The sequence below is a fragment of the Nesoenas mayeri genome (genome assembly GCF_963082525.1).
Source record: "Nesoenas mayeri genome assembly, chromosome: 3".
Classification (NCBI taxonomy): domain Eukaryota; kingdom Metazoa; phylum Chordata; class Aves; order Columbiformes; family Columbidae; genus Nesoenas; species Nesoenas mayeri.
Window position 1 is genome coordinate 101,663,026 of NC_137544.1, and position 21,839 is coordinate 101,684,864.

Below are 21,839 nucleotides of genomic sequence, written 5' to 3' on the forward strand. Positions count from 1 at the left end.
GGAATGGCCTTATGTTGTACAAAATTCTTATATAGAAAAATAAGGGTAGGTCACTTGCCTCTCTAATCCCTTCAGTGAAATGTGTATTCATGTACTGTAGCACGATACCAGCAGTGGAAATGATGCTGTTATCCCATGTTTCGAAAGAAAAAAGAATAACCTGATAGTTCAGATTCTTTTGTGAGAGATAGGAGACATGATTTTTAGGTCAGCTGAGGCAGAACAATTATTTGTACCACACTCAATGTAATTAAATTTAAGCAATGCATCTCCATGTACATGCAAGTGTTTTTTCTATTCAGAACCATGTGGTGTATTCACCAATTTTGTTGCTAATTGATTTTTTTTTTCTTAATAGTAGTAACAACTGTTTGTATCCCTTTAAAAAAAAGGTTTTGATTCACAGAATACTGCTACTTTCTGAACTGTTTCCATGTACTGAATACAGTAATGCAAGGCTTAAAAAAATTGTGACAACAAAATGATGAAATCCTTTGGGGCAGGAAGGAAGCACAGCAGCCTGGGCTTACTTTAAAAATTCTTCCTCTGCTTGAGGTGTGTTTTGAAATGCATTCTAGCTGCAGGGAGCAAAACTATTAGCCTATTTAGAAGCAGCTATATTAACATCATCCCTCCCGCACAGCTTTCTTCCTTGTCTTCCTTCTCTTAATTAACTGCAGTTTATATAGGCACAGCTGATTTTTGCCTGGCTGGATTTCAGCTGGTTTAGCCTGGAAGAGAGTGAGTGGGCGTAAAGTTGCGGTATAAGCTCAGGTAATTTCTGAACTCTGTGTTTGGGGAATAGTTGAGACTTTTGTCTCTCTCCTGCAGGGGAGAGTTGACATCTTGATTTCAGAATAACTGGGGAATGTGTTTCAGTGTCCGTGGTGAGGAAGTGAAACCTGTGTCCAGAATGCTGTTATTAGCCAGTAAAACTGTTTCTCCTTGCAGTTGGAGGAAATGATTTTTAAAAGCGTCTTTCATAGCAGTTGTAGAAATCTGTCAATAGATGCTTGTCAAATCATCCTTCTGGGAATGTTGTGTTTGTGACAGAATTTTGCAGCTGCTGGTGTTTTTGTCATTGTTTTTGTCAAAACTAATAACAAGTGAATTCTTTACATTCCAAAGTCAGGTTGCTTTTTTGAATAGTTGTCTGCAATATTGCAATAATAACCTGTAACCCATGAGGATAGTACCTTTCCATTCAAAGCATTCAAAGCTCTATATGGTATGGTATTGTGTTCCTGAAGATAAATTTCTGTCTTTTTCACAGCATGAATGGACTTTTTCATTCTTGTACTAATATATGGACTGTTTCAGGTGCCTGCCACATAATTATTCTTAGTGGTTTATCTGGCACCTCTCTACAGACTTGGAAATCTCATTTGGCATAGCTGAAGAAATAATACTGCTTTTTTCCATCTATATAGTTTTTTGGTTTTTTGTTCATTTATATAGTTTTTATTTATGCAGGGAAATAGAATAGTATAACTATACAAACTGGTATGTTTGTGCACGTGTGCTCTCAGCAAGGGAGCCTTCCTCTATGTATTGGCTTCAAAATTTAATTAGGGCAGTGTAATTATACCTGTACATTTCCATAGGTAGATAGGAAAGCCTTTTGAATCGTGTTTGCATAATGGAGATTATCTGTTTTTAATTTTACATATTGGAGTTTCTATTGAAAAATACTTAGGAACTGGCTTAAATACTTAGGAAATTACAATAAGATTTTCATGACTGTTAAGTTAGCTTAAGCTTCCAGTTAGAGCATAAAAGGTTTAAATCATGTTGGCCAAAATAATATCCTTTTACAGACAAAAGAACTTCAATTAAAAGATGAAGACTAGGTGCTCAGGTATATCTTTGTGCAGCTGTGGGTGGAGCCACAAGAGCTTTGTTTGCATTAGCAATGTGTTTGGATTTCTGTGTGGAGAGTTGTTTAATAGTGTCAGCATATGAAATTCAAGTTAAGTAGAGCAAGGAAATGCCATACAATTGTTAGTGTGAAATCTGACAAATAGAACAATTTTCTGCCCTTGAGTGATTTTGAAATCATTTGCAATCCTAATCCAAAAAGGCACTGCTTAAAGCAGTGCTCTGCTCTAGTGATGAACAACAGTACAATAATCAGATAGAAATACACAGTTTCACTTCTTATATGTTATTAGTCTACTGACAGTATTCTTTGATTCCCTTAACATTTTATATGGTGCAGCAATCCAGAGCCTTTGGTTCTTCTGCCATCAATTCTGTAAATCATTTAATTTCTATGAGCTTTGTTTTTTCCCCTTGTATACAAAATGGAAACGATACTTTCCTTGCATTTGTTAAGGTTTTAATTGCCTTGAAGGTGGTTTTATAACTGCAAGGCATCGTTAGTTATTATTTTTTACTTGTGTTATTATGTGGTTAATTAATAAGTGCAATATTCAGAAAAGTAAATGCGTTCAGGAGAGATAAGAGAATAAAGGAATACCTTTCACCTCACTTTCCTCTCTGCACTTTATTTGGCTGTAGTATTAAGATTCTCATCAAAACCAGCATTTCAGATACACTGGCTTTGGAAGCTCCCAAGTTACATGGGCAGGTATGATGAAAACAAAGGTTTGATCCTTTTTTTTAAATTATTTTTTAATAGGAGATGTTTAACAAGAAGATATAGACAGGGAATAAAATATGATGAAGAGGATAATGATGAAGAGGCTTTTGAGGCAGGTTGCCCATTTATTAATGTAATTTTGAATGATCTTTGTAAGCAATTGCTGTCTGTAACACTCTAATAGAGGAGAGGAGAGGAGAGCTCTTCATACTAACACAGAATCAGGGGTGATTTCCACTGGAATTATACTTGACAGTGCAAAGAACACTCCATATTATTTTGCTTTATGTCCTGTCCTTGCTTCATTGATCATGTAACTGCAGTTTTCAGAGGGATTTGAGCCTCACTTTAAATATAATTAAGATGCAAATGTGCCCCAATATGGCAACTTGAAATACCAGGCAGGTTTGTAGCTGAGATCATATGGAGGAAGGCAGGGAACTCAGTCATATGAGATAACATCAAGACATTGACTGATACACCCATCTGGTTAATGGGGAAATGCTGTTACAAATATCAGAGCACTTGCTGGGTTTGAGAGATAAGCAGTTAAAAATGGTCAAATAAAGGGGTGAGGGAAGGAACATTGCCAAGGATAGGCAAGGATTAAAGGTTTATTCTTTGATACAAACATGGGCTTGCATATTTCCACTGTTAGGATAATATATCCATGTAAAATTACAACATGAGTAATGTTTAAGCTGAATGATTTGGGTTTTTTTTCCTTTCTGACTCTATAGAGTACTTTTTCAGGGCATGTACGTTTAAATTTGAGTGTATTTTGCAGCAATCTGCCTGTTAGAAAAAGGCACAGGTCATTCATGCCTGTCATGGGGGCTAAGACTGTATTCTGAAAGTTTGTGATGTGAACTAGGCAGGCAATATTTATTAACTTTGTTAATATACTCTGCAGTATAATAATAATAATAATAATAATAATAATAAACTCTGCAGTACAAACCCACACAAACACTGTAGGTATTTGGCCTGCTGGGCTTTCTGAAGCCATTCTGAATCTGAACTGCTATCTAAAGAAGCAGATTTTAGTGCATCTTTGGATTATCTTTTAAAATAAGGGATATCGAAGTCCATAAGTAGCGGTGGTAACATCTGCTACTATAAAACTCTTTCAGATTTCTATATAATGTACTGAATGCCATCACTAATTTGAAAGTTGCTGGCTGTGGAGACTGTTCCTACACCTGCCATATGTAAATTCCTGCAATGTGGCTTTGATGCAGGAGTGGGGAGCAGAGCTGGGTCAGGCCTCTCTGCTCACACCGTTCCTAATCAAACCGGAGTTGTGATGGTGCAGTCACATGGGTGTCTTGCAAGCAGCTTTTCTTATCTCTTTGGCCACAGCTTGACCTGCAGGGTGGATTTTCCTGCCTTCTGTGTCGTCTTCAGAGGAAATTTGTGCTGTGCTTCCCTGTCAGGGTCACCTCTTCTGTTGGGGGGCAGCAGTGGGCACAGAATTTGTCCCTCCTTAGATAGGCAAGAGGAGAGTGTGATGTCCCCTGAGCCTGCTGGATAAACAGGTGAAGCCTGAAACAGGAACCTTATTTCACCATTTAAAAATTTCTCTTCCACTCCTTGTGCTGTCGCGTTATTCGTGGCCCTTTTCTTGTGTTCATAAGGATCTTCCTTCTTCTCTTGACTGCTAGAAGTGAGGGGTTAATAATGCAGGAATAAGTTGATAAATGTACCTTATGTGTAAAAGCTCTTAAAGACATTTGGCAAGATGTGACTTACTTAAAAAAAATGGTTGGTTAGATCTAGTTTCTTTTGGCAGGTGTCAGGATAAAAAGCTCCAGACACCCAAGAGTTAATCCACTTACATTAGGAAAAATATGAAATAGAGATACAGTGCCAGCATCACTTAGCTCTGTTATTAATTCCCATACAAGGGCTGTAATGCATAAGATTTGTGTGTGTATGTGTGGGCTTGTATGAATGTCAATTAGCATGAGCTCGGATGGAGTTTCTGCTGAATTGAAGACAAATGATTTTGGAGTTGTGCCGATTTTGATGGAAGTTCCCACAAAATAAATCTTCCTCATTTTACTAAGTAGCTGTTGTAGTGAAGCAGCCCTGGCAATGATATACATTGTTTGTGGTATCTATGCAACGAATTTAAGAGTTAGGAGAAGGCTCCCAACTTTCAGAGCAGGTTTGTGTTTTGTTCCAAATGGAGTGGTGAAAAGGGAAATCATTTGCCTCCTCCCTCTTTTTAAAATGAGCTTGGGGTATTTACCACTTGGATCTTCTGATGTGGTGTCTGCAGAAATTGGGTGCTAAAGCTGACAGCCCAGGAAGTCTCCTCTGGTTATCTTACCTGGATTCTGTTTTGAAAATTAAGTGACAATAAATTAATAATATTTACTGACATTACTGTTTCATTATAGGACAAACAAGAGACTTTGATCTATAAGGGAAGATAAAATGCTTCAATCTCTATTAAGCAGTGTGTCTTCTTCAAAATAAATACAATGGAATATTGAGCTATGTCATATAATCTGATTTTCCTAAAACTAAAATAAATTGCAGAGCAAAAATGTAGTGTTGGAATAAAACTTTGCTTTTTGTCTTAAATCTGGAAAATCAGAATTAGTTCACTGGAAATGTTGAAAATATTTGTTTTTCTGACTTAGAGAAAATACGTTTTTGAAAACTCTGATATGTACGCCTAGATCTCTTCTTACTAAAAATGAGAATCTGATTGCTTGTGTTGTTTAACAAAATGCTAATGGTAGCTATTCTTTCCAGATGAAACAGGAGACCAAACCAAATCTGTAATGTTTCCTTGAAAGTTTGTATGACTTCCGTGTTTTAACTTCCATGTGTTGGTCAAACTGTAGTTTATTTTCTTCTGCCTTAAATCACCAGTAAATTGTAGTAGTTTGTTTAACAAAGAACTATTACTTTCTTTGAGATCTTTTTACACCCGAAAACTTACTCACTGGGGCCATAAGTGAGGACAGCTTTGTAAACTTGTAATATTGAATAGCTCCAGCTTTTTAAAATGAATATGCTTCAGTATCAGGCTTGCTGAAATGATGAGTTTACTATAGTGATAAATAGTTTTGTGGTTTTTTTCAGTGGGTTGTAGATTGAACCTGTGAATCTGAACATGAAGCAACTCTGAGGCTTGCCAGGAAACCTTCATGACCTTTATTAAGTACAGATCCAATGCTGGCTACAGACCATTAGTCTTAAGAACATGAGTGGGTAGTACCATGTAACATCTTAGTAACAAAGTACGAAATAAGAATATAAAAATTCCCTCTTCAAGAAGTTAAAAGCAGAGAGTTATACTGATCTGGACATTTTCCGAAGGGTGTGAAAGTTAACCCCAAGACTCGGAACAAAATTATTTTTCAGCTGCTTATCAGCATATAGGACGATGCTCTGCAGCATCAGCCTCTGTGTTTAGCCTGTTTCATTTCTCCTGAAATAGCTTGGGTACTAACAGCCTATTTCATCCCCTCTTCTGAAGGGAGAAGGTGACTTGTGAAGAGAATCTGGGAACCACTCTCTAGTTGCATGTCTGCCCAGCTCCAGGTGTTCTATAAAGTGAACCAACTGATAACACCTCTGTCATGAAGAAATGTAGGTCTGATCTAAAAGCTTTGTGCATATTCTGAACTGTGAGCCTGTATCCTTTCCATGAAGTTAATTTCCTGTTTAAGTAGTTATAAAATGTTTATAAAGTGCATATGCACACATTCTTGATGCTTTCCTATCACTGTACCTTCATGCTTTTATTGGATGCCCTTTTTTGAGGGGCTGCAGGTAGATGATATAGTGTAACAGCAGGCTGTGTTTTTTGCAGCAGAAGTTCTGTCCCTTCTGGCTTCAGAGGTTGTGAAAGCAGAGCTGCGCAGCTCAGCGGCAATCAAGATGTTGTAGGAAGACACTGATTTATTACAATACAATATAAAATGAGAGCTGGACACAGTTTCTTCTGGGCACCCAGCTCTTGGTTTCAGGACACCCTAGCCCATCAGACATTTAATAATGTTCAGTAAAAACAAATGATGAATAATATGCTCAAGCACTGGCAGGTAAAAAAAAAAAGGGTACTTCCTGTTATAGCACAACCTGCATTCCATCCTTTTTCTACATTTAGGAACGGAAGCAGGACACATTGCTCTCTGTTGTACTCCTGTATAGTTTAATATCGTGTAACAGGATTTGTTAGTATTGCAGGCAGAATTTTTTCGCAGTGATTTGATTTCATTTTTTTTTCTCCTAGCCTAATGTTAGAACTATATCGTGTTCTTAAAAGAAGACTGTCAGGTTGATTCAGACCTGGTTTTAGTAAGCTGTGGTTCTATGAGTGCTGAATTTAGGAGGAAGTCGTCCTGGTGAGGGGAAGGAAGACAGTACTTAAAGAGGTTGAGATCTCACATCTACATTACTTGATGTGTCATGTATGGTCTCTGGGTAATATCAAAGACTATAACATTAATGAAATTATTCTACAGTTAACATGTCTTATGATTTATAGGATATTGCAAAAATATTGAACGTATTGTGACCAATAGCCACTTAAGCTGATATGACCCTTCTCACTGGAGATCACAATGGAGGTGTCGACTCAGAGGAATCCTTGCGTAGGGGGAAGGGTTTTCCTTGTTGTGTTTACAATGCTTGGTAGCATGAACCAGATCAGTTCAACCAGAAGAGAAAGAAGGAAGAGGAACAACCATCTTGAACAGATGTTCACCAATCCCATAGCTAAATTTCTTGTTCAGATTAATTTCATATTATGATAAGAATTGGATAGGGAAAATTGTTCATTCAGTCTGTTGCTTTTTTAATGTCACCATTCTCTGCATCTCTCAGTGTGCTTCCCTTACTCCATCGTGTGAAGACAGTGATTTCTAGAACCATACAATCAGTTGGTTGGAAGAGACCCTCAAGATCATAGAGTCAACTGTTAACCCAACACTGGCACTAAACCATGTCCCTAAGAGCCTCATCTCTGTGTCTTAAACACCTTCAGGGATGGTGACTCTACCACTTCCCTGGGCAGCCTGTTCCAATGCCTGACAACCCTTTCTGTGAATAAATTTTTCCTAATATCCAATCTGAACCTTCCCTGGTGCAACTTGAGGCCATTTCCTCTTGTCCTATCACTTGCTACTTGGGAGAAGAGACCAACCCCCTCCATGCTACAACCTCTTTTCATGTAATTGTGGAGAGTGATAAGGTTTCCCCTCAGCCTCCTTTTCTTCAGGCTAAACAGTTCCAATCTTCCATTCCTCATCTTCCATCATCTCCCATTTCAGGTCCTTTTGCATTCTGACCTGGCTGTCTCTCACATGTTCTGTTTGTTTCTGCTTCCGCTCAACAAAATCCAAGAGTAACTCACCCAGCTTGTATCAGCATGGTTCAAACATGGTAAATGTTCAACATTATTTCCCAAACACAGTAAATATGTCTATACAGTAGTTGACAGGCAGGCATGAAGTTTAGGAGCACAGCTTGCTCTTAAATCTGTCCACCTTCTGTTTGTGTGCTGACTTGCAGACAGCCTATGAACTGCTGATATGGGTGCTGGGAAACCTGTGTATGAGGGTGGAGGGGTAGACAAATTGTGTAAACGAACTATTAAAGACAGTGTCTTCAAGATGGGATTGTGGTGTATTGACAGGGTGGCGACGAGGAAACATATGTTAAGTGTTCCTGTTCTGTTCTGTGGTTGGTGGGATTGTCATCAAGTTCTGTTTTATCTTAACTTCTCTGAGATGCCAACAAGCAATAATATCCAGCTTCTTTGCTGTCACTGAATTCACACCCACACCAACTCCACTGCCACCCTAATATGTAACATTCTCAATTAAAATGTATTTCTGTAAGAGCTCAGTGATTAAAAAAAAAAAGTATCTTCCCTGAAAATGAGAGAACATAATTAATTCCTACCATTAATAGGTGAAATTTTAAGTTTGATGGGTGCATAAACATAGGAAGAAAACAAAATTCAGATTCAATCTTATGTGAATACTTCATTATTCAAAGCTGTTATTGTCTGAGAGATGAGTACAGAGAGTGTGGGTAATGAAAACAAGTTTTATAAATATCATTGCAATTGTATCTGTAATGAAACATAAGTTGTCATCACAGTCGCATCTGTTCAGTTTGTGTTTAAACTGGGCCAAACTCCTTGCTGACTTACGCTTGGAGCTAGGAGGATTGCAGATGGTGTGAATCACCAGAGAATGCAACCAGTATTTTTATAAACCTTTACTTTTATTAGGTGGATAACACCCACAAGTACACTTCTATCACCAGACAAGAGGCATGGCAGTGGCAGAACAAACTTCCTGCAATATTTTCCAATGTGGAATCACACGGAAAATTCCCCAAGTCAGAAGATAGTTCAATATCAATTTCCCATTCAGTTCCTGGCCCCTTTCTGCAGTAATGATATAAATTATTGCTAAACATGATGCTTTTTTTTTTTCCTGATATAGCTTTGCAACTAACCAGATAACTTAGTGTGTTTTGTTTTTCTTTTTCTTGGAGTTCCTAAATAAATATCAAATGGACCTAATTATCTTTCCATAAAGCTATGTACAGCACTAATATTTACTAATAGAAATAAATTTATCCTCTGTGTAAGATCAGTCCCTGGCACATGTTTCTAAAATGCTGTCTGCTCAGCTGTCTGCTTAGCTTTGTGACTAGAGGCTGGTCATTTTTCTTTGGAATGATCTTTTTATTGCGTGGCCTTTGGAGAGATTTGGTCGCTGGTTTCACACGTATATATGTTTTGTAGTCTTGATTGCCACCCCAGATCAGATTAAATTGGATAACTGAAACATATTGATTGGTTTATAAAATGCATGCATTTACACAGATGAAATGATGCCAATTTATGCGGTGGAGTGCCCTGACTGGGATTTTTTACGTTGTTTTCCTCCAAATGAGCTACTCTGTCAAGTTCCTGATGAGAGCGGCAGTTTGGGAGGTGAAGCAGACCCTGAGTGTACTTGGATGCTGCTGCAGAGTGCTCAGCAGCTCTGATGGGCTGATGTTTGGGACGCAGGGAGCTGTGCTGCATCCAGCCGAAACGGAACCAGGCAGAAGGTAGTTTCTCTAGAGTATGGCCAGGACACTGCAGCCCCTGTGAAAGCCCTGTGAAATACTTAGAAGAGGCAAGTCATTAGTTATTTGAGGGTTTTTTTGTACCGAAAAAATGACAACTGTGGCCACACATGCCCTAGGTCATTAAAGTGCTACACAAGCATACTTTTAATTGAAAGCGGACAATGTTTCCTAATTAATTACATAAACCATGCTGCAGCACAACTCAGCCTCATGTTCAGTAATACAATATAATTTGTTGCGAAGTTAAATAGTGTATTGTGAGCAACCACCAATCTAGAAGCTAGTTTTGTTTCCATCGTTTCTCATTTGCAGCACACAGCATTGTGAGATTTAAAACTCAAACCACAAACAAAAGAAGAAAAGCCTCCCCAGACTTGGGGAGGGATCCTTTATATTCCTTCTAGTTTTGAGCCTGCCTAATATTAGTCTTTCAGGCTTTGCACTGTGACTGAGAAATAGGAATGTGCTTTTTCATAAATTAAAATAGATTCTTCATGTCATTACTGGATTTCTGTTCCTGGGGATTTAACAAAGCATAAACTATTATGGAACTTTTATGAAGTAAAATACTGAGAGTTGAGGAGGATTTATTTCTGTTGGCCTCCTTCAAGAGAGACACTGGAACTTTTATTGAAGAACCTTCTCTCCAATCCCGTGTGCTTGATACCAGACCCCAATCTGTTTCTTGCAGGTGTGGCAGGAATGTGTCTTAACTTTGTCATAATTTGCAGGTTCCCCAAGGGTTTTTCTGTGACATTGTTGTATTTACACTGTCTGGTTCTGTGAAAACAATGTACTTAATACTGTCAGATATGTTTCAATGCACTTAGAGATAATGCAAATATAAAATATAAAATAAATTGCATGCCAGGAGCTGTCATTTAGGATTTCTTCAAGGCTCAGCTGCATTAGTTAAGGCTAGCTCAACAGAGCCATGCCTTCATGAGCTACCTAGTTCTCCTTCATCTAAGTACACTTCAGGGTTATCATCTTGTCTTTGTGTTCAGTGAATCTTCAGAAGCTTTCCTGGACTTCTTGAAGGGGATCCATCCTGTGATTCCAGTATTTGGGTTCCTCATGGTGTTGTCACAGACCAGTCTTTCCTCACACCATGAGCTGGATCTTGCACTGGCTGCTGTGTCATGATTATCTCCAACTCCTGATTGCTGTTACTGACCACCAAAAGGAAGGTGCAGCACAGTCACTTTCCCTTTTTTTCCCTTTTCCCTTTTCCCTTTTCCCTTTTCCCTTTTCCCTTTTCCCTTTTCCCTTTTCCCTTTTCCCAGGAAATTTCAGCTCTTCTCTACATTCACAACAGAAAAAAGCTGTTACCGCTGTACATTATTAAAAACAGTTGTCATTCAATGCTCATAACAGGGTTTTTATCATCTCAAAGCTACATCTGTAAGTACCAGTGCGGTGAAACAAAGAGAATTTGAGGGAGATGTGCAGGATCCCAAAGTAAATTGGTGTTACAGCCATGAACAGGGACATCCTTTCCCCTTTCTGTCAGTGCTGATGTTGATACCCAATTACAAACAGAAGTGTGTGTGTCTGACTTGTGTGGTTGTTACCCTCTTAACAGTTGGCCCAGCTTGAGAATATGAAGACCTGTTCAAGAAGTATTAAATATAGAGGTGTCATAAGCCTTTTTCTTCACGATTGTACTCTGACTCTCTCACAGTTTCTGTTATTTGCTCTTTTACTTAAGTTTAAACATCCCTCACAGATCTGATTCCTAACTTGTAGAGATACTGCATCCATGGGGAGAAATGCTTCACTTATAATCATGTTTTATAGTTCCCTTTGTGGCTTATTCTGGCACTGTGACTTGTCATAGTTGAATAAATTGAATTCTGCAGAGTGCTCTTGTAAAATGCCACACTTTTGATTTTATTAATAAATGCACTTCAGTGTGATGAATGCAGCATTAGAGTGGGATGTGGAGTAATGCTTAGATTTATGGATGGTAGCTCTAGATTTTATTCTCAAGCCTCTCACCAGGTTATTATATCAATCATGTGTAGGTCATTTTCAGGATTTCTGCTCCTGCATTCCATATCTGTAAAGTGAGTTTATTTTACCTGTACAGCAGGTCTGTGGTGACACCCCATTGATAACTTTTTGAACAATTGGGCAGCAGGCACGCTGTAACATCTCACAGAATGGTTGTTCCACTCATATGCCAGTTACCCAACAGCTGCCTTGTACTTCCATCATCTGTTTATTGAGAATAAATACTTTCCTGGGTTGTAAATTGTCTGAAAAGAAACCATTGTTTTAACATATATTAATATTTATGTGGTGTCTGTCAGAGTGAGCTTTCATTCCTCAGGTGAAGCAAGCAGAAAGAAAGGTATTACTAGAACACAAATACAAAATAAAGAACATGCTTTGAGATTTTTGAATGAAATATGCTGAGGTGTTTTCTTTCCAAAAAACTATTACTGAGCATTATTATTTTGATGGACACTTTGATGTGCTGTACTTTAAAAGTAGGCAGTAATTACCAGTGTGTCTGAATCTATCAGTTGATGGGGAAACTAAAAGACATGAGCAAAAGACATATCTCCATTAATGAGGTCTGAGGTAAAGGTTCTAAAAGCTGATGGAATTTAGGAAGGCCATGTTTTGGTCTGGAGTAATTTACATTTTGAGAAGTTTGCTTTATAATGAATAGAGACTTAATAACAATTAAGCTGACGCTAATTCAAAATTAATAACTGAAGTACATTTAACAACTAATAAAAAGGGGCTGTTGTGTATGTATTAAACCTGGAATAGCGTATCTGATGCGTTGCGGTGTTTTAGGCAGCTGATGAGTTTTTCCATCAAGTGTGGAGATGCGTTCTTTTGTGGAATAGTTTTATGTTGTTTTGGAAGTTTGAGAAAAATTATACCTGATATGAGGCAAGAAATCTAGAAAGCAACAATGCTGAAAAGGCTATGGATATGATTTTACAGAGTAACAGATTAATGGGTTCTCGGTGTTGTATGTAAGAGTATCCCATGTTTTGTTTTAACTAGTCAGTTCTCAAAGGAGCATATCGGGGAAGCTAGTTTCCTGTATTTTCTCTTGAAAGGAAAGAAGGGAGGTGATGCATCTAACTAAGCCCTAAAGCAAAAGTAAGAATTTGAATAACCATTTATTACAATATTTGAAAAAACTGTTTTTCAGATAATCGCCTTTGATGAACTTCGGACAGACTTCAAGAGCCCAATAGATCAGTGCAACCCCGCCCACGCAGTGAGTACAACCAGGGGCTCGCTAAGCAGCGGCTGCTAAAGACAGAGACGCACTGAGCTGTCAGTGACAGTATGAGTGTGGAAATGGAGGAAGAGTCTGTTGTGAAGTCAACTGTAATTTGGAAAATTGATTTATTGAGCCAGTTTTAGGAAGCCAGATGGCAACTCTTTGTGCTAATAACTTTCCTTTTTGCTGAACGAGGCAGGAAAATAATTTGGAAGTTCAAAAACTGAAGGATGTATGATGCGATGCTAATGCTTTCTTTTTATCTTTTCATTCTATGGCACAAGTTTTCATTTTTGACATAATTTGCTTTCTCTGTGCTCAAGCATGGGGTGACCACCTTCTCCACACTGTATCAATGAGTCAAAAGCTTGAAGAGATTTGATAAAAGGTGCATTCCTAGATCTCTCTGTCCCATGGCAGGGTCCTAAATTGTCCCGTGCTTTAAGAGTAAATAACACATTCTGCTGCATCTGCTCTTGAAAAGGTTAAATATCAGCCTGGGACTGTAAAATCGGTTTTACCTAATGAATGAAAATGCAACTCATTAAATATGAAAATTCTTCTGTTAATTAAAGCTGTAATCTGGGGTGATTTATCTGACTACAGTTATTACAAAAATGTATCAGATTTGTACCACCAGAACTGAGAGCTGAACTTGGCTCCCTGTCTTCTCACTAGGAATTACAATGATTATGACAGGTGTTGAATTTGATCTCTACAGAATATCAAGTTACTGTGTTGCCCACAAATTATAACCAGATTCAGTAGCTTGTTTGCGGTACTGCTTAGACCACTGATATTAAGCATAATCTTTACGTGAATCTTCAAATAAGAAGGCTTGTTTACTCTTCACCAACATGTAAGCAAAGAATGAGAATAGAAGAAAGAAATTATATGAAGAAATCCTATAAAGGGCTTCAATGGGAGTAATCTGGTTTTGAATTTACTGGAAGTAATCTGATTTTGAATTCACTTTATCTGCTTTTACTTCTCATTTGAGAACGGCACACAAGAAATGTGTATTTATATGTACTAAATTCCAGTAATTTATTTTCTTCCTTAAACTTCTAAGATGCTCCATGGAAATAACTTCCTTTTATTTTAAAATGGTAATGGAGTTGGTCTCCAGAATTTAAAAAAAAATAGAGTTAATAAGCCCCTGTTTCAATCATGTTAGTGATGTAATCAAAAAGTTCATTATAGAGTTTCCAGTAAAACACAGCAAAGTATTCTGTGATCAGCTGATGTATTTCACTCTCTCCTATGAAACTTTCTGTGATAACTTGAACAATACTCTCAGATTGTGTTCTTCTACACAGTATACATGTTGATGCCTTTTATATTGACATAAAAGGAAGATTTTTAGCAGGTATTTCTTATTTTTATGTTTTTGGTCAAGAGTATTTTCATTTTTCCCTATGCATAGTTGCTCATGCCCGTATTCCATGTATTTGGTGGGGTAGTTTTCTTTATTGCACTATAAGGATGTTTGATGTTTACTTATGTATTTTCCACAGTGTTTTTGAGGCAGAGGATAGAGCCTTTTTGACAAGAGAAGGCTCAATTAGAGAGAAATCAGAGGCAAAGACAATGGAAGTACTGAGAATTTAATTAAAATTTCCTGGTTTCCTCTGTTACCTGCAGTTCAAAGATGGACTTCCTACTTCTCCAAGGCCAGCTGCAGTTAGGCATCTGTCCTCTAAAGAGAATTAAGAGGATTATCTTTTCCTCTCCATGTACTTCCTGCTAAAGGCGAAAAAGCTTTCTGCAGCTTCACAGGCACATCCACATGTCCATTCTCATGTTTGCAACCAGGAGTCTGAAATTTCTGAATCTGTTTTAGATCACAGATACCACAGAGAGGCACAATGTTTGTCTGGTGCCTATCAAGCTTCCACCATCTCTCCAAAATTATTATTTAAAAAAAAAATGGCTGAAGCTTGGGGACAGGAAAAGAGACGTTTCTTTGGAGAACAGAATCAGAACTCAAACTTGGAGCAAATGTAAAACATTTGAAAAGCAAAAAGCTTAGGGAGAGTTGGCTTCTCACATTGGTATGTTACATTACCTGTTTAAAAAAGGTCATTATTCAGAACATTTTTTTTTCCATGTCTAAATGAAAATATTACCAGGTAGTCCTCTGAGGACAACAAAACCACTCTGCCTTCTGCATTGGAACCAGCAGTAGAATCTTTCACAGTAACTCCAGTGGTGGGGTTATGCGGAGTGAAATCTGATTTTTCTAGTGATTTTTCTCATTATGAGCTATTTAAAAGAAAATTTGTCTTAGACTTCTTTCTGTGAATCAAGCTTAGAGCATCTTTTTAGTCACAGTGCTTGATTAGAGTGACTTCCAGTATTTATGAATGCATCAGTTTTTTCACGTCATTTATAGGACATTTCAGATATTCTTCAGTAATGGGTTAAATTCTAATATCACATATTGCCCGGGCATACTCTTAGTGACAGAGGAAGGGCTCCCATACCTGCTGTGCAGTTGTTTTTTCCATTCAGAATTACCTTCAGTCCAGAGGTTGGGTACCTGAAAATGCGCAGACAAGTCACTGTGGTATAGATTGGCACCATTGCATAGAGCCACAAATGCTGACTTAAAAAGAAGTTACAACTTCTACCACAACTAAGCCCAAGGCTAACACAGACTGAAATCCCCAGTTTATAGTGTTACACCCGGTAAAATTGAAAAAATAACTTATTGGGACTTTGAAATGGGTCAATCATTTGGCTTGCAAACAGTAGGTAAGAAGTGAATACTATTGTTTCAGATTAATAATGTGTGTTGCTTCCCTGCAGACATTAATTTTGATCTTGACCCATTGTAATTGTAATACAGTGTCTTAATTCATAACACCAGTTAATCTTTCACCTTTTCCCCACTTTTTCTTGACAGAGAGAGCGGCTGAGAAATATTGAGCGCATTTGCTTCCTCCTGCGAAAGGTGAGCATAAACTAGCCTAGGATTTGTGAAGTTTATGAGAACTAAAGCCATCAAGTGGTCATCTGCATTTGTTTTCTCTTTGAATGATCCTCACCCTCCATTGATGAAAGGCTGAGTTCTACTGCAGAAGTGAAAGTCATGATGACCTTGTATGGAATAAGTAAGACAAACTAAAAAAGTTAACATAATAGAGGATTTCTGGATAAAAACTGAAACTTCAGAGCATCTGCCCATTCATTTTGGAACATGCTTTTCAAAGGGAGTGAATCATCCTGCAGTTACAGCTTGAGGTGCTTATAGCTCTATAAACTGATGATATTGTTGTAGTACAGACTTCAGAAATACCATTTTTATTTTAATAGTGGCTTACTATTTGATAAACTAAACATTTTATTAGCTACATATTTAATGTGTACGGTTTTTAATTGGCTGAATAGAGAAGTTGATATAGCATTTATTTTAACTTGACCCAAGAAGGATGCTGAGTGCCTCAGTTTCTGAGGGTTTTGAAGGAGCTGATAAAATGCAGGGTTGAGTTACTCATCTGTACCTTGAAAGAGAGTTTTCAGAAACACTAATTGTTCTCTGGATTCTGCCCCGTTGAAGTTAAAATAATCATAGTTCCAAACGATTTTATTCTATATATTCAAGCTCCTTTAAATTGCCTTCAGCAAACTAGTAATGGAGCTACCTAAATTATTCAGCACTTTTGCTTAAAAAGTTTAAAATTGAAGTGTGGACTGCTGACTGCATCCTAATCAAGCTAACAACTAGATTCAGATATGGTTTTATGAGAGTGTGACTGTTTAGGAGCCACATTTAGGTACTTATTTCACCTATTTATGACACTAGGGATGTGAAATAAGAGAAAATGCCTATCACCAATAGCTTTCCATTTTTATCAAGTAGGCAGCCAGCCAGTTTCAAGCTGTGTCCCAGTTTCTTTAATGTAAAGCAACTAGTGAGTGGTAATGTATTAATATATGCGAGCCCCATGGGAATGCCTAGCCTGCATCAGTGCTTAATTTTTATTGAGCCTCAGCCCCACTGTATACAGCAAAATGAAGCATTTTGGCTAATTAGACTCTGTATTCATAAGGGATTGGCTTGCTTCTGGTTCACTTAAACAGTTTGTTAATGCAGCCTCTTCTTCAAAGTTCTTTGGGGAAATGTTTGTTTTAATTGGAAGATTATAGGCAAGAAGAGGAAGGTGGAATAACTACAAAGATTTGTAGTCTTCAAATCTGACAATTTCTAAAAATAGCTTCAGTTTATATAGTATAAAGGATTCACTGTTGGCAAAAATTCTGGAAAAAACAGTGAAGAACTGAGTGCCAGCTATAGAGATACAGGAAAATAGCAGTTAGGATGCTTTCAGCAAGCACTAAATATATCCCCCATTATAACATCGTGAGGCTTTAGGTCTGTTTCTCTTTCTATGAAACACAACTTATCTGTTTTCCCATGTCTTGAAGTCCAAAATATTTGGAGAAGATTATTAGCAAACTATAACCAGGTATGTGTTATGCCACCAGGTATAATATAACTTATTTACATTTTCCAAAATACAGTGGAGGATGTAATCCTTCTGCATCCAGGTGCTTTCTGATGTTTGGCTTGGGGAATTTTTTTCTGTATCATTAAAACGAAGAGGAATAATGTGAAGCAGGTATATATGGTGCCAGCGCATGTGCATGTAGGTCTGTGCCTTTGTGGTGCTGTAGAATTGGATTAGCCTAAGTTTTCTGTTTACTGGAAAATGATTGATTATGTCTAAAGAAGCTATGAACTTTGTATAGCCATGGTCAAATCTCTTCCATCCTGAAGTAAAGGACAGGAAGGGCCGATTTTCTGAAGCTAGCAGAAAACAAGGTTCTCTCAGGATGCAGATATGTAATTTCATTTAGCAGTGTATTTGGGGGGATTTATAGTATATATATGTGTGTGCATTCATTCGTGTGCTCAGTAAACTAGTGAATATGCCATTGTGTTGCCACGGATGTGTCATACAAGCATTACATGATTCACATAGGACATACACTAATATTGGCGAATGCTGTGGAGTCTGTGCTTCCTTTTGCTGTGTTACCTTTGTTTCTATAAGGATAGGCTTCTGTCACACAGAATCACAGAATGGTTGGAGTTGGAAGGGACCTCTGGAGATCATCCAGTCCAACCCACCTGCTAAAGCAGGTTCACCCAGAGCAGATCACACAGGAATGTGTCCAGGCAGATCTTGAATGTCTCCAGAGGAGACTCCACCACCTCTCTGGGCAGCCTGTTCCAGGGCTCTGGCACCCTCAAAGTAAGAAGTTTCTCCTCATATTCAGATGGAACCTCCTGTGCTTCAGCCTGTGCCCGTTGTCCTTCATCCTATCATTCGGCACCACTGAAAGGAGTCTGGTCCCATCCTCTTGACACCCAACCTTGAGATATTTATAAACATTGACGAGATCTCCTCTCAGCCTTCTCTTCTCCAGTCTGAATAGACCAAGCTTGCTCAGTCTCTTTTCATAGGAAAGGTGCTCTAGGCCCCTCATCATCTTTGTAGCCCACCGCTGGACTCCCTTCAGTAATTCCTTGTCCTTCTTGAACTGGGGAGCCCAGAACTGGACACAGTACTGCAGATGTGGCCTCACCAGGGCAGAGTAGAAGGGGAAGATAACCTCCCTTGACCTGCTGGTCACACTCTTCGTAATGCACCCCAGGATACCATTTGCCTTCTTGGCCTACAAGGGCACGTTGTTGACTGATCATCAACATGTTATCGATCTGAACTCGCAAGTCCTTCTCTGCAGTGCTGCTTTCCAGCATGTCCGCCCCTACCCTGTACTGGGGCCTGGGGTTATTCCTCCCCAGGTGCAGGACCCTACACTTGCTCTTGTTAAACTTCATCAGTTTCTTCTCTGCACAGTCCTCCAGCCTGTCCAGGTCTCACTGAATGGCAGCACAGCCTTCTGGTGTGTCAGCACTTCCCCTCAGTTTGGTATCATCTGCAAACTTGCTGAGGGTGCACTCAGTCTCTTCATCCAGGTCATTGATGAACAGGTTGAACAGGACTGGACCTAACACTGGCCCCTGGAGAACCCCACTAACTATGGGCCTCCAACCAGACCCTGCACTGTTGATCACAACCCTCTGAGCTCTACCATCAACCAGACACACACGCAACCAGTTGTGAACGAGTTGCCTTGCACTAGTAGAAGCAGTACAAGGTACTACTGCAGGACAGACTTGTGGGCTCATTAGTCCTGCTGAGGAGTGGGATAGGTGAGGTATGCCATATAGGCTTACCATGATTTTTGTGATTAAATATTTTGGTGGGGTTATTAAAGTATATTTGGTTAATGATGACAGCAACATTATATAATTGTAATTGCAGTTGTATTTAAAGAAATCCACTTGATTGATTTCTGTGTATATACTTATTTTTAGCACTAAGGACAATCAGGAATTTCCTAGATTAAAACACTATTTCATTAATCAACCACTGTAATATTATTACTTTACCTTTGAGGAAATTTAAATTGTGATTAGGTTATGAGTCATAATTTTTGAATTAATCTTAGAAATCCTTACCAAGGAGGAGACTTGATTGAACTCACTTCCTGCTCTGTGAATGTATTTCCGACTGCAGTTTGTTCGTGCCAAACAGTGTTGAACAATATAGGTAAATTTTGTCAACTTTATTTTTAAATCCCATTAAGCTAAAGAAAGATTGATTTATGAACAGCAAAACTGGAAATGGAATTTACCTGCGAGGGAGGGAATTGAGGTAGATAAAAGACAGACTTTTCTTCATTTTCCTACTGTCGTGGAGCACTTTGATTAAGTTAGGCATAAAATTCATAAAACTGCAAGTGGAAGAAAATATTGTACCAAAGCTCAATCCTTTCTCTTGATTTTATTTGTTTGGGTTTTTTTTGCAAGTCCTGAAGGGATGATTGGAAGAGAGCAAATTCAGCAAGAAATCTAACCGCAGGCAAGGTAACATTAATATCAAAGATGTTCCGGATGAACTTGAACTGTCTTGAAAAATACAAACAAATATGCAAACAAAAACCCTGCAGGGACAGCTTTTGAATAACCAAACTTAGCCAGTTCAACACTCCAGTACGAGTGGTAGCAACAGTAGATTGTAAATCAGAAGCTGGGGTGTTTAAAAAAAAAATAAAACAAAACCTGTTCACCTAATCTTTTTTGAAGGAAGTTTTAATGTTTTAGTTAGGAGGCTGATGGTTGCCAATGCTTGGGATGTTTTAGGACTTCTGTTGCTGTGGTTTCCAGTGGAGCTGGATCTGTGGTAGCAGTGATGGAAATTTATTCTGTACTCAATAGTTCTGGTATTTACCACATTCAATTCTGGTTTTTCTGCTCTGCAAAAATAAAATACATCTATCTTTTAAATTTATATTCCATAGTATATACCCTAATACACATCACAGTTATGTTTTAATGTATTTACAGATTTTGGTAAATAACCAAAACCAATGCTCCCTTAAATAGCAGTTACAGAAGACAATCCATTCAGACTGAGATACGTAAATAAAATGTGAAACCTAGTGAGCTTAATACATAATTCCAGACACCTGAGTGTCTCCATCCGATTTTGTTTTGGTATGCTTCTGTGTTTAAATGTTCTGTAAAAAACCCCACCAAAATTACTTGTGTGTATGAAAGTAGTTCATATGCGTGAGTAATGAATCGTAAGCTTGAAGGGCTGTGGGTTAACACCACAGATTCAATTGTAGATGGAGTATTCCAAGAGTCACAGAATGGAATGTTACACAGGTTTGATTTAGCAACAATTTAGGATTTCTTAAGGTAGATCACAAGTTTAATATATGATTTCTAATAATGCTTAATCAACAGCTGATTAACAAAATTATTTAAAACAATTCAGTGGGATTTCTGGATATTAAAACAACAACTCGATTACAGATTTGATGATACCAAGGGTCATACTGTACATATAAAAGAGAAAGTTATATCACTTACATATAGACACAGAGGTATATGATTAAAAGCTTACATACAAATCTATAAACACACACATACTTGCTCACATTAATCCATGGATATTTGAATATATTCACACACACAAACCTATGGCTTTTTGTGCATATGTGTGTGGAATATATGTGGAGGTATACCTATTAAATTTCTGTTTCGATTTAAGCAAATTGCTCACTTTAATGCATCATCATTTCTGAATGGGTGATTTGTTGAAACTCACGAAGTCCATTCTCAGTTGTGGCTTTGTGGCATCAGTTCATCATGAGATGTCTCTGAGGGACGTCCCACCTCAGAGGGAGATGCTGAGTCACATCCACTGTGACCCAGGAGAGCTCAGAGGGCCTCACTTTAGAATCACTTTTTGTAGGGTCATGAGGTTGTTGACTTTAGCCAGTATTTTTCCATTGTAGCCACTCTTAAGATGAGGTAATATTCTGACAGCATCCAGAGCTCTCTAGATCATATCGTTCTGGTACCATTTTGTTCAGGCTGAGTCCCAGGTAGCACCTGTACCAAACTGTCAAAAGTGACTGGTGATTGCTACCTTTCCCAGGCAGAAAGGGGGTCTGTTCCCATACAGCAGGAGTTCCAAGAGTATGAAGGGTTGTGCCTTCGTGTCTTGGCTCACCACACTTGTGCCTCAAGTTTTCCCACCTTCACTGCAGTTACACAATGGGGAATTGTTCTCAGCGGAGCTACGAGAACTTGGGAGGTGCCTCAGTGCTCCATCTCACTGCACTCGCACAATTGGAATTGTTTTCCCCAAACTGTGCCTGACTGCCCTGGTAGTCAGGTGTGACCCAGAAAAGCAGAGTGGTTGCAATCACCACACCAAGGAAGGTATGATCCTGTGTCTGTGTCATGCCTGTTTGTCAGTGTTGAATGCACATACTCAA

The 21,839-nt window shown here is 38.4% G+C and overlaps 1 protein-coding gene across 2 annotated transcripts in view; it reads left to right on the forward strand.

The window, feature by feature from the left end:
• Window positions 1–21,839, forward strand: part of CNIH3 (cornichon family AMPA receptor auxiliary protein 3) — a gene marked incomplete at both ends in the record, with an annotated part of 51,085 nt that overhangs the window by 12,453 nt on the left and 16,793 nt on the right. The window contains 2 exons of one of the 2 annotated variants that reach the window (XM_080342320.1): window positions 12,897–12,965; window positions 15,880–15,927. In XM_080342320.1, the coding sequence (XP_080198446.1) occupies window positions 12,897–12,965; window positions 15,880–15,927 (117 nt within the window). The remainder of the gene's footprint in view (window positions 1–12,896; window positions 12,966–15,879; window positions 15,928–21,839) is intronic. The other variant, XM_080342321.1, reaches the window with a different exon arrangement.